This window comes from Osmerus eperlanus, chromosome 1 (genome assembly GCF_963692335.1).
Source record: "Osmerus eperlanus chromosome 1, fOsmEpe2.1, whole genome shotgun sequence".
NCBI classification, from domain to species: domain Eukaryota; kingdom Metazoa; phylum Chordata; class Actinopteri; order Osmeriformes; family Osmeridae; genus Osmerus; species Osmerus eperlanus.
The window spans coordinates 18302609-18315075 of record NC_085018.1 but is presented as its reverse complement, the minus strand read 5'-3'; the positions used below and the strand labels follow the sequence as shown (position 1 = coordinate 18315075).

Below are 12467 nucleotides of genomic sequence, written 5' to 3'. Positions count from 1 at the left end.
TGATACAAAAAACTTCACAATTAAGGAATGTCGTTTTGAGAAAGGAACCGATTCCAGTTTATGAACCAACGCAACGGTACAACCACTGTTGGGACTGTAATCTTTAGACAACCACCTTAAAACAATAGTCCCTAAAGTTAACAGCCCGGTTTATTTTAAACTTGCAGTGTGTGCATTCTGGTTAACCCCACTAAATCCGTGCATGCCTATGCATTTGTCTGTTGGTCCCTGCACAACCTGATTATGGTAACCAACCAAAATCCTCAATTGTTTACATAGTTAGCTCTACGTGTACTTACGTTGTATTTACAGAATAGCTTATCAGCCTAAAGCAAGAGCCCAAGCCTTTTCCTGTTGAGTTTTATGCATAACATGTTGTACTGCCTACATCGTTCTTTTTCCCCTGGTGTCCAACATTTTGTTAGTCGGCTACTAATAATTGTTAGTAGTTATGAATTCTCCAGTACCAACCAGTGATGGTACAATTTTTTTTGCATTTGTTTGAGACATCTGATGACAATTATTTTGATTTGAAAAGGAATAGGCTACAACCAAAAGGGGTCTTTTTGAGTGGTTGTTATTCTCATGAAAGTACCAAAGTTACTTTTCACCAGAGCAAATCACATAAATATAAACTACCTTTAAAGTAAATTCTCTGTCAGCGTCACATTCTAAAAATGTTCAGTTCCATGATATTCTTGTGGCATAATTTAACAGTTTGTTACAGTTTTTTGTGCCTGTTTCAAGGGTCCCTTTGGCATACTACAAACCTTCAACTTCACAGGTCAGCCATAGCCACTTCAGTCTCTGTCTGTTATCTGCTTTAAGTGCCACAGAACACCCAGTCTCAAACACTAGCTTGAGCTCATTCTGACAAACAACGACGAGTCTCAACAGAGAGGGTGAGTTTGGGTCAGTGAGGCAGGGTGGTGATCCTCATACTCTGGCTGGCGATGGGGTAGGATACCATGGGGGTGGTGGCATGGCTCATAGTAATGCCCGCCAGAGGCTGTGCCATGGATACAGCCACAGGTGCCACGGATACAGTCACGGGTGCCATGGAGACCGGTGGTGCCATACCCTGAGCAATAGTCTGGACCAGGGCAGCAGAGAGGGGGGTGATCTCAGGGTTGAGGTGGGGGGGGGGAGCAGTGGGTTGGACAGAGTTGGCTTGAGATGCTGTAGGGGCTCCAGTAGGAGCTACCATGTCCTGTTGGTTGACGGGGCGAGGCTGCAGCCCTGCACTGCTCAGGGTTGTGTGAGTCTGGGCAATACTGTGGTTGTAGGAGCTCACTGCACAAACAGAGGGCACCAGGCTCTGGTCAGGGGGTGCAGAAGCAGAAGACAGGGTCAACACCTTAGTCTGGCTCCTGAACTGGGCATTCTGGTCCAGCAGAACTTCATTCGTGGCTATTAAGTTAGACACCTGAGAAAGACATAAACAATACAACATCAACATGAAAAAAGACAAGTTCAAATGACATGATCTAGCAGGAATGTTATGTATAGATTCAGGCAAAATTCAAGCACAATTACCTGCTTCTTGAGTTCCTCCACTCTCCTCCTCAGCAGAGCATTCTCCTCCTCCAGGAAGCGGTAGTCCATGTGCCGAGGCTGCAGCGTGGCCTGAACCCCCAGCTCGTAGTGCCCCCCTCCACTGACGTCTGACAGGCGCAGCCCCTCGAGCCTGCGCCTCTTCAGTTGCAGGGCTGTATGGTCAACAGGAACCTCCAGTGGCCCCGTCTCAAATAGCCCACTTTCAAACAGTGGGTCATACACTGAGCAAGGACCCCTGTCATATCTACGCTGTCCCGATGGCCCCATGGACAAGCATCCTCCCATTCCCACAGCTCCAACTCCCCCAACCCCTGAGATGACAGGGTCTCTGCAACCCCCCAGGCTAGGACAACCCATACCAATCATGTTACCCCCACCAACACTCCCAACTAGTCCAGACATACCCCCACAGGCACCTCCCCCCGCTCCACCAACCCCACCACCTGTGTTTACCATGCCACTGGCCCCTGGTCCCATCACTCCCCCAACTCCCATACTGGGCTCATACTCAAAGTCCTTTTTAACATGACGGAATTTACATTTGTTGCCCCTCTGGCATTCTCCTTTTAAGAAGTCTCTGCAGATGGGGACCTCTCCTCGGCTATGAGGGAGGTCCATGGGGGACAGTCCTAGACCGGCTGCCACTTTCCCCCTCAGCCTGAGGGGTAGCTCTCCAGTCTTCTTATAGTAGTCCTCATCCTCCTTTGATCCGTGGACAAAACGGCAGTTGGAGCGTACACATTCCTTATTTTGGTGGTCGTGGCAGAAGATGAACTCATTCTTCTGCACCCCCAAGTCTGGCACCTCATTAAAGTCTGGATGTCTAAAGCGGCAGCGTTTGCCCCTCTTGCACACATTTCGCAAAAAGTCCCTGCAGACACCATCAGGGGGAACTCCTGAACCCAGACCCCCAGCTCCGCTCCCCCCACAACTCCCATTCCCTAGAGCACCTCCTCCACCCATACCACCAGACCCACTGCCCCCAGCTGATACCCCTCTGCCCTCTCCTGTGCCCCCCAAACCTGGCCCCCCTTCCTCCCCCACACTGCTGCTGTTCCCACCACCACCTGACAGGTAGGAGCTGTCCCGGTCAGGCATGCCACTCTGCCCAGTGCCAGGGAAACGCAGCACTCATGTGTGTGTGGGAGAGGACTGCATCTGAAAATCTTTTATATATGGTTTACAAGAAAGATTCATTGGGCCACTGTAATCTTCTATCGAGGCATCTGCAAAACAATTCAAAACAAGTTTTTAAACTAAACTTTCAATTTAGCGTTTCAGAACCATGAACAATAATTTAACCAGCAATCTAATTTAGCACTGCAGTCAGCACAGTTTTTTTGCATAGCTATGTCAAGTTCAGAAACAAGGTAAACTAGCTAGCTAGCATGCTAGCTACAAGGCTTGGGTCCTCTTGATACTAAACAAAATTTCGGATGACAGGGGCAATGTTATCTTCCATCCTAGCTAGTTAGCCAATACTGTACTATAGTATCCCAAATGCTATCACAAACTAGCCACAATATTATCTAGCTATCTTAGCTAGCTAATAAATACCTGTCCAATACTGTACCTGAAGTTTTACGTGCTGGAAATATTATAGACTCGTGGCATTATTACACTGCAGTAAAATAAAGAGGTTTACAAAACTAAAACTGCAAGTTTAGTAATGCAAGCAGTTGCAGCGAATTTACCAAGTGCTAGCTTTTTCTCTGGGCTATCTCAAAGTCTAAGTTAGCTCACACTAGCTAGCACTAGCTATCGGACAAGCTTGACTAGCCCTTCTAGCCAAAGAAGACTTACCAATACGTAGCTATTTAGCCATTCACGCAGAGAGAACTATGACTTTCCGTAGATGATTATGGAATTTTAGATATTTTGTGAACGTGAGATTAGCGTAATATTTTACTATCATTAATCTAGGCCCTGGTATATAGTCTAAAATAAGTGTCTCATAACCACATTGCTGGTTTGGAAAACCTTAGTTCTTCCGTTTTGCTGTTATGCTGCCTCCTACTGGTTGACAAGTAACAAGTAGCCTATTTACGACTTGGTTTGAGATTTTTACACATCTTGGTCATTGTATGGTATCTACAATCAATGGCTTCAACCTACTGATGCTTATCAGTGATTAATAATACTGCTAACTGTCCTTTCATCATTGGAATGCCAAGTGCTAACATGTTGCATCAGGATGTATGCTGCAATGTGTGCAATATATAGATCCGCATGAAGGCTACAGTTTTTAGAAGTCTTAATATTTTTCCAGTTTCAGACTTGACTGTTCTCCCTGCTTGGCAGAAAAAAATATGTTTTTTCTCCGCAGGACGCTGTTCTGGAGAAAGCTTTTAAGGTGAACTCTGAAAAGGCGGACACAGAGAATAAGCAAGATTATTATGAATTCCTAGGTATTAATAGGCCTTTGTTGAACAGTTGAAAACGGTCCTTTGGGCCATAAGGCATTCCTGAATGAGGTCGAAGAGGACCCTGACTCTGAGGCCAAAGAGTGGATGAACTTCTTCCATCTCAAGTTGGAGGACCTGTTCCAGAATGAAGATGAGGAAGAGGACTCCTTATGGGTGCAGGAACAGGACTACCATTGTGGGAATAACATGACGGGGGCGGGGCAATCATACTGGGGCAATATCTGTCAAGGTGAGAAGGAGGAGGAGGAAGGGGAGAAACAGGCTGAGGAGAGTGAGGGAATTAATTTCTGTTCTGTATATCCTAGCATCAAATGATTCTTACTGTATATTGAGAGGACTACTATGAGTAACCACAGCAGGTTTCAGGCATCTCACACTTTCCTAGTCAAATTTAGCAGGGGGTGCAATTCCTAGCAAGGCCCAACATAGCCCTGCCCAGAAATGCACGCCCCCTAAATTTGCTGTTCTGTAAATCCTGGCCAGTACCCAGCTAGCTTTCAGTTAGGGTAGCTAATAGTGGTAGTGCTTGAGATGTGGAAGGTGGAGTGTTCGATCCCAGGTGCTGACGAATATCGGCCAATAGTAACATTTTGCAGTGGGTCTGTGTCTTGGCACAAAAGGTCCCATATTTGGATAGCTGTTGTCAAGTAGATTTTTTTTTTCTCCAAAAGGTTTAACTTTTTTTTTTTTAGAAAGATTAATATATATGTTTTTTATTTTTTATTTATCCCTACACTAGTGATCGGGGGAGGTCTGGTAGCAGGGCCAGATCAACGGTAAAGGTCACAGAAGTCTAGAACTCTAACCCTAAGTAATAGACCCCCCATCCCCCACCCAATGTAACCGCTGATAGCGTATTCTTTACTCTATATCTAAGGTTCATTGAAATGTCTCATATTATCTCATATTATCATATTATCTCAAGTAGAAGTGAGCTGTCAGTGGATTCACTACTAAAAATAGTGGCACTGCTTTTGCTTGGTATGAAATCACTGCAAGTGTACATGCCTTTGCGGCTGTCTCAGAGGAATGATTTGGACTGTTCTGTACTCATTCCTGTGTGGGTGTGGCTGTGGAGTTACTGAGTAACACATAATTCACTGCCCTCTTTTTTGCCTGCAACAGCACTTTAGTTTGGGCTCTATTTCCCTCACTCGCTCACAGGACCAGTGTGCACTTTGAACTGAAGGATATCCTGTGCCTCATCAGCACAGTGGGATTGTGTGAATTCTCTACTGCTTATAGGAGACAAAATACCCCTGCTTTTATACTTTTATCAAACAAAGTGTTTTACCATTCAGGGAAAAGGACTGCACATCACGGTAGCCTGCCTTCTGAAAATGATGGTAAGTGGGATTTAGTGTACTACTGATAAGGCTTCGAAGTTCTACTGCTCCTGAATGTCATGTGATGGGCTGCATGCCAATCTCAGCCACATCATGATTCCTCCTATGCCTGTAGGTTTAACAGAATTGAGTGGCTACAATATACAGTGTCCAATGTGTACTCATACAACATTTTCTCTGTAGATATTGTTTCTATACAATAGTCATGAATGCAAAACCAGCTCCCTCTCAAGTCAGCTTGATGGCTTTATGAGTACAACATCGCACCCGATGATCAGCCTGCTTACTGACCTTGTTTGGTGCCTAACATTCAGGGATGTTAATTGTTTCAGGAAGAGGCTAATGAGGCGAGGTCATCTGGGTTGAGTGTGAGCACCCACAGCATCAGGGTCACTGAGGCAGTGAGAGATGGGGACACGGTCATCTTCATTGTCATATCTCAGAAGGTGAGTGAGGGATCATATACTGGAGTTTACCAAAACTGCAGCTGCTTTTTTCCCACTGATCATGTAAAAGCTGTGACAACTGTGCTATCTATGTTGTACACACACACTCACGCACACACGTACAGTACTTCTTTTCTCACTCTATTTCACTCTCCCGCCCCCCTCTCTGTCTCTGTCTCTCTCTCTGTCTCACCCCATCCCTCCAGTTGTCTGGTACTGGGGAGTACCATGTGGACAGGACATATGACGACTTTGAGTGGCTGCAGCAGAGCCTGTTCTGTCCAGAGGGTGTCCCTGGAATACAGGGAGTTATTGTGAGTGGGACTTTCCTGGCTTAACAACTGGACTCATAAACCTATAAACCATCCACCCATCTTCCACACAGTAGTCTGATGTGAAACATAACAGATAAGACACCGTCTCATATAAAGAAACATGTGATTTCTTCTTCCAGTTTCCTCCTCTTCCAACAAAGCCACAGGTGAATGCACCAGCCAAAGTACTAAAACAACTTGGTATGTATTTCTGAAAAACATCTGAGATTTGCATACGCCTAAACCCACCTACTATAGTTAGAACATAAACGTAAGAACAAGCCAGCACTTCTTCTGTAAAAACAAGCCAGCACTTCTGGCAGTGTCTGATAACAGTTTTACCCTGTAGGTTTCCTTGCCATGGGGAAGGATTGGCAGATATACTGCATGGCACTAGAGACCTACCTCCAGCAGGTGGCAGCCCACACTACTCTCAACAAGAACCCGAACCTGGAGGTCTTCCTCACCAGCTCAGAGGTACAGTGAGGTTGGCTTGTAGGTAGGTAGTTTAAACCAGTCCACTCCAACCCCCTGGCAGAGTACAGTGGGTGACTACGTATGCAACGACTTATCAGGCTCCTCATAACTAACTAGTTCACTTTGTTTCAATGGTGCTTCATGTACTTGCATAGCATACTTTAAGAAAAAGGAAGGGACTGAGTTGTTGCCTAAAAGGCCTTTGTAATTGTATTTGCTCAACAACACTGAATGTAACAGAAAGTGTTGGCAATACTAAAGTAAAATGATTACATATATTTCTAGCACATTAGTTGTACATTTATTTTGTTTTAAGTATAGTCTATTTATAATGTTTAACCAATGTAACCAACAACACTCAATAGAAAGTATAAGTCCTTCAGAAAACTTTCATTAATATAATTAAGAAATAGGTACAATAAAAAATTGACACTTAACAACTGACATGTGACACCTGATGTCTGACAGCAGAAGGAATATATACATATTACATGTTTTTTTTGGTGTGTTTTTCTGTTGCTAAATATGCTGTCAGAAATGCAGTGTACAAGCATGCTGGGTAGAAACATTGTACCTAGAAGAGGCTGTGAGACAGAGAGGACCACTGGTTCTAGGAGGTTCTGCCCATCTTGACAGTGGCATACTCTGTGTCTCCCTTCTGGTCCATCATTCTCCCTGCTGCTCTCTTTCCACCTTCAATGTGGACGATGGTGGAATATGTCAAAATGTCCTCCTTCCAAGGGAGACAAAATTGCATACCATGTTAAAGTCAGAGAACAAAGTGTTTACCTATTTGCTATTTCTATCTCTTGAACATATAGCCTAATTTAATTGTTATCTTACTTTTTCAGTGAGGGGTGCAGCCATCCTAGTATCTGAGTCATTGTGAGCGGTTGTGTCATTGACAGATTGATTATCCTAAACAGACATGATGGAACAGCACACACAATAATCACAATCACTAATAGAGGATGTATTGTTTCTTTAAACATAGTTTTGCCTCTGAGATCAGGTCCTGTCTCGGGTCAACAGATCCTCTGGAGCTTTGTTACCTCTTTTCTCTCTCCTTCTCCTGTTTTGCTCACACCATCTTCATCCACTGTTTTCTTTCTACCTGAGATTCACAATTCAATTCAACAAGAAGCTGCATACATAGTAATTACTGCGGTTTTAAACAGGGCATCCTAGTGGACTTATGGATGTGCAATATATAATTTCTTAAGTTTGGTAAACACCTTTGTTTTTCATGTACAAACACACAGCCACTCCAGTGATAATAAGTATTAGAGGAAGGCCCACAAAGATGAGATTTGATGGAGGTGGAGTATATTTGGATGTGCCTCCTGTGTTTTCACCTGTTAAAGAGGATCAAACAGATGACAACTTGAATATGAGAGCTCAAACAGACACTGACATTTTTACAATGACTGTGACATATTTATGAATTAATCAGTTCTTTGCATTTCTCTTGGAGAGAGTGGTATACTATATCAAAGGATGTACCCATCAGCTTGGCATTAGTGTTTAAGAGGAGCTCTTTTTGCAATTTAGTGGGATATAAGTAGTCCCCTTATGATTTGTGATGAGCCTAATTTATATTTGTTAACAGGAACTAGAGAATGAACAACTATATTTGCAGTACACTATACTGTACCTCTTATTCAGTCACAACTGGGGTTCCTTTAGAAGTACCTGTACATTACTGTATGTACTAACATGTATTTAACTTGTACTTATGTTTACTAGTTGTGTCAAGAGTTCCTATGGGAATACATTTTAATGAAGCAAATTGTATTTATATATCTAAATATCTAATAGGAACAATATTTCATGGAATACTTATTGTTTTAAATAGTATAGTGCTGTATGTTAAAACTCAATCACTAAACTGACTGACCCGGTGATTTAACAATGCTCTGTTGAGTGCTGGGCAATGTGCATGCTGTTGAAACACAAAATTATTGTTCATGGTACGTGCTGGAATGCCTCAAATGTAGGATTGTCAAGTAAAACTACAAAGCTATGATCATTAAGAATGCTCCAGTCACACAACAAAACAGTGATGCTAGCAGCATCTCTTACCACGAACAGTGAGGTGAATGTCTCTGACCTGTCCACTCCGGATTCCGCACCTATAATATCCCTGATCCTTCTCAGTGAGGTGTGATAGGAGGAGAGAGAGGTTCCCAGGTGTGGTCTCATTAAACAGCTCCATTCTGCCTCTGTAGAGATCACTCTGAGTTACTGGTACCCAAGCTGAAGTGTGTTCTTCATTGAACCTCCATGTGAAGCTTGCAGGTCTGGTCTGAAGGTCAGTACAGGAGCAGGGCAGGAGGACAGACTGACCTGAAGACACAGTGATCTCTATAGGGGTCTCCTGCTGCCCAGACAGAGTACAGCCTGAAGTAAAACAGAACAGTAACAATCATTATATTATATTGTTTGGATGCATACAATGTTTTCACACTCATCTCAGAATATCACATGGCCAAGAGTATGTGGACAATTGACCATCACAGCTAGTATATGAACATTTACCCATTTAAAAACCATAGGCATTAATATGGAGTTACTCCATAGGTGTCACAATATGTCATGAAATACTTGTTATAAATAGTATAGTTCTGTTTGTTTTAACTCAAACACTAAACTGAAGTTGTGTATTACCTTGAACACTTAGTGAAAAGTCTCTGAACTGTTGATTTCGAATTCTGCACCTATAAAATCCCCGATCCTCCTCAGTGAGATGTGAGAGGAGTAGTTTGGTTTCATTAAACTCCAGTCTGTTTCTGTAGAGATCACTCTGAGTTACAGGCACCCAGGGTCCAGAGCCTGATGCACTGAACTCCCATATGAGGCTGGCTGGTCTGGTGTGAGGGTCAGTACAGGAGCAGAGTAGGAGGACAGACTGACCCGCTGATTTAACAATTGTCTGTAGAGTGCCGGGCAATCTGCATGCTGTTGAAACACAACATTATTATAGACATAAAAGGTTACAAATAAATGTACTGTATAATCCATTGTATAAATAAAACATAAAATAATCACATGACAACATTTATTAATGGCGTAGTGTTTGTAAGGGTTTGTAAGGGCAAGCGACTGCCTCATTGAAGATTCTTGCTAAACCATATCACTGAGTCTCATAATTGTAAATCTAATGTTAAACAAAATTGTTGTTAGACTTACCTTCACTGCCCGTTAGCAGGATCAAGTTGACCAGACAAACAGAGAACCACATAGTAGCTGTATCCTTGTGTTGATCCAGGAGAATCACTGCTGGACTAAGTTAGTGTAGTGAATTATAAAGAGAGACAGAAAATTATGGATCTTGTTTCAACATCCCTGTTGCGTTTTTCAGTTCTCAAACCACATCGACCAACTGTAATTTCATCATTTCTCCTTTTCTAAAAATAATGTTGTTTCTCACAAACATGACGTAATGACAAGCAGCAAACACCTCGACAAAACCCGTAAAACACTGATAAGATAAGCCTGTGTGCTCCAGCCTCCAGGCCGTCAGAGGGTGAGGAAGGGGATCTTCAACCGTCTCAGCCATGCCATGGAGGGAATAAGGAAAGAAAGCCACAAGGTACCTCAGTTCTAACATCATCATACTCTGATACTCTGCACCACACTCACACCACACTGGAGGGATTTGTAAATGTCATCTGTTTCTCTCTTTCCAGGATGTGGATGAGTTTTTTCAGACTGAGCGTGATAACAACCTGACCCTCACTGGCTGCTCCAAGTCTGCCATGGAGGCAAGTACTCTGCCCTCACACGCACACACGCACACACACACACACACACACACACACACACACACACACAAACACACACACACACACACACACACAAAGTCACTTATTTAAATTTGTGCTGATCTTGTTGTCTTTCTTCAGAAGTTCCTTGATTTGGTGATGACTGAACAAAGTAAGAGATCATCTTTGCTTCCCATAATGCAATGTGAGTCAGAGAACATAATTAGAAAGTGACAGAAAAAGGTTTGTTTAAGGAGTTTCAATGTGGCATATTTGAGGCAAGATCCTAAGAATGATATCTGTTCTATTTATTGACTTTTTGACTGTGTAATGAATTTGTTTGTGACATAGACAGTTTACTTCTGTATTTATTGTGTATTTCTGTGTTGTCTTAATTGACCAGTTCCACTGTACTTCATTCATACTGTACTTCTACTGTCTTCAGAAATCTCTGTAGCCTGTGGACACTTCTCTGCCTCGCTGCATCTTTGTGTAGAACATCAGGATGACTCCGTGGCCCTGGCCTTCTCAAAGTGAGAATCTCAGATTACCATAATGGTTTACAGTATATGGCACAACTTGCATCTTATATGTACATAATAACAGTTTAGAAATGTACTGACTGACAGTCTATTTCTCCTCACAGGATATGTGTTAAACTGTCTGAGGTCATTGATTCAATGAAGGTAAAGGGTATTATTCTAGTATTTCCTTTACAGTCATATCCATGGTGTGTATCTTCAACTCAGAGTGTGTGTTTGGTTAGAAAAACCTGGACAATGTAGCTGAGAACGACATGAGCACCCTGGGTCTGGGTCTGGACCTGGATTCTCGCTACCAGGAGGCTGAGAAGGTTAGACTGTCACTTCTAAACCGTCATCACTCCTCAGTTGACCAGAGTTTTATACCCAGACAGACATGTTTGTGTGTTTGTGTCTGTGTTTGTCTAGGAGATGCTATTCAGGAGGACCTGTAAACTGGTGGAGTTGGAGACAGCCAGCCGGAATGCAGAAAAAGCCAAACCTGTAAAGAAAGCCACTGTAAGTCATGAGCAAGACACTGAGATGGACTATTGCAGTTCTTCAGATGTCCAACAGGTGTCAGTAGCCCAGCACAATACTTAAATGGGCTCAAAATGGGAGCCGTTGCTTAATAATGCTGCCAGTGGATTTGCTGAACATGAACCCGAGCAACTGCATGATTGAATGTTTGTGTTCCTGGTACAGATGGAGGAGGTGAAGAACACAGTTGAGAAGGAGTTCGATAACATATCTGGTGTAGCCAAACAGGAGGTAACCTGGACTTTCTATTTCCAGATTTGGTCATTACATTTTCCATATAAGCTCAAGTGTACAGTCCATATTTCTTCAATGTTGTGTGTGTGTGTTTCTGTGTTCTTGTGGTTGCAGATTGGCCGCTTCCAGGCCACTCGTGTGATGATGTTGCGCCGGGCTCTGACCTTGTGGTGTGAGAAGCAGCTTCATACAGCCAGGGAAAGCTCCTCCCTCTACAGCCAGCACCTGCAGGCTTTCAGAGACATGGAGGAGTGACTGCAGAAGGCAAACACACACTTCTGATCACTATGAAGCCTGAATGTACACTGTAATTGTTACCATTTACTGCTTGATTTTATACAAACAGGTGCTAAAATAAATATAACTGAATCCAAACACTAAACTGATGTAGTGTATTACCTTGAACACATAGGAAAAAGTCTCTGAACTGTGCATTTCGCATTCTGCACCTATGAAATCCCTGATTCTTCTCAGTGAGGTGTGATAGGAGGAGAGAGAGGTTCCCAGGTGTGGTCTCATTAAACAGCTCAATTCTGCCTCTGTAGAGATCACTCTGAGTTACTGGTACCCAAGCTGAAGTGTGTTGTTCAAGGAACTCCCATATGAAGCTTGCAGGTCTGGTCTGAAGGTCAGTACAGGAGCAGGGCAGGAGGACAGACTGACCTGAAGACACAGTGATCTCTATAGGGGTCTTCTGCTGCCCAGACAGAGTACAGCCTGAAGTAAAACAGAACAGTAACAATCATTATATTATATTGTTTGGATGCATGCAATCATAAGAGTTATTTCCCATTCATAGACATAAATGGTTACCTGAAGATTGCAATTGGTTGCAAGCATTA

General features: G+C 43.1%; 3 protein-coding genes and 1 long non-coding RNA gene across 4 annotated transcripts; 1 reads left to right on the top strand and 3 right to left on the bottom strand.

The window, feature by feature from the left end:
* Positions 1-145: 145 nt before the first annotated feature.
* On the bottom strand, positions 146-3551 carry zc3h10 (zinc finger CCCH-type containing 10). Its single transcript, XM_062466233.1, has 3 exons — positions 3361-3551; positions 1537-2783; positions 146-1426 (listed from the first exon to the last, which is right to left on the bottom strand). Exons 2-3 carry the CDS (start codon positions 2653-2655, stop codon positions 914-916), a joined length of 1632 nt encoding a protein of 543 aa, XP_062322217.1. The 5' UTR covers positions 2656-2783; positions 3361-3551; the 3' UTR covers positions 146-913.
* A 1567-nt stretch (positions 3552-5118) lies between these two features.
* Positions 5119-11991, top strand: si:dkey-28n18.9 (sorting nexin-5). Its single transcript, XM_062474044.1, has 14 exons — positions 5119-5329; positions 5662-5775; positions 5982-6089; positions 6230-6290; positions 6439-6566; positions 10075-10158; positions 10256-10330; positions 10472-10502; positions 10776-10863; positions 10977-11016; positions 11097-11183; positions 11281-11370; positions 11557-11622; positions 11740-11991. Exons 1-14 carry the CDS (start codon positions 5324-5326, stop codon positions 11878-11880), a joined length of 1119 nt encoding a protein of 372 aa, XP_062330028.1. The 5' UTR covers positions 5119-5323; the 3' UTR covers positions 11881-11991.
* On the bottom strand, positions 7037-7847 carry LOC134030594 (uncharacterized). The gene is made up of 4 exons (XR_009931713.1): positions 7802-7847; positions 7619-7680; positions 7410-7484; positions 7037-7299 (listed from the first exon to the last, which is right to left on the bottom strand). It is a non-coding gene; the product is annotated as an uncharacterized LOC134030594 (long non-coding RNA).
* LOC134030804 (uncharacterized) lies at positions 8509-10291 on the bottom strand. Its single transcript, XM_062474169.1, has 3 exons — positions 9756-10291; positions 9234-9524; positions 8509-8966 (listed from the first exon to the last, which is right to left on the bottom strand). The coding sequence occupies exons 1-3, from the start codon at positions 9805-9807 to the stop codon at positions 8632-8634; spliced, it is 678 nt and encodes a 225-aa protein (XP_062330153.1). The 5' UTR covers positions 9808-10291; the 3' UTR covers positions 8509-8631.
* Positions 11992-12467: the final 476 nt, after the last annotated feature.

What these genes read in the sequence shown, in the direction of transcription:
- LOC134030804 (XM_062474169.1), bottom strand. Translation starts at nt 9,807, where the DNA reads ATGTGGTTCTCTGTTTGTCTGGTCAACTTGATCCTGCTAACGGGCAGT. An exon ending in CCTGCTAACGGGCAGTGAAG is followed by an intron (nt 9,525 to 9,755) that starts GTAAGTCTAACA and finishes GTGTTTCAACAG; the next exon opens with CATGCAGATTGCCCGGCACT. An exon ending in CTTTTCACTAAGTGTTCAAG is followed by an intron (nt 8,967 to 9,233) that starts GTAATACACAAC and finishes GTTTTACTTCAG; the next exon opens with GCTGTACTCTGTCTGGGCAG.
- si:dkey-28n18.9 (XM_062474044.1), top strand. An exon ending in TAAGGAAAGAAAGCCACAAG is followed by an intron (nt 10,159 to 10,255) that starts GTACCTCAGTTC and finishes CTCTCTTTCCAG; the next exon opens with GATGTGGATGAGTTTTTTCA. An exon ending in CTGGTGTAGCCAAACAGGAG is followed by an intron (nt 11,623 to 11,739) that starts GTAACCTGGACT and finishes TTGTGGTTGCAG; the next exon opens with ATTGGCCGCTTCCAGGCCAC.
- zc3h10 (XM_062466233.1), bottom strand. Translation starts at nt 2,655, where the DNA reads ATGCCTGACCGGGACAGCTCCTACCTGTCAGGTGGTGGTGGGAACAGC. An exon ending in TGGAGGAACTCAAGAAGCAG is followed by an intron (nt 1,427 to 1,536) that starts GTAATTGTGCTT and finishes TGTCTTTCTCAG; the next exon opens with GTGTCTAACTTAATAGCCAC.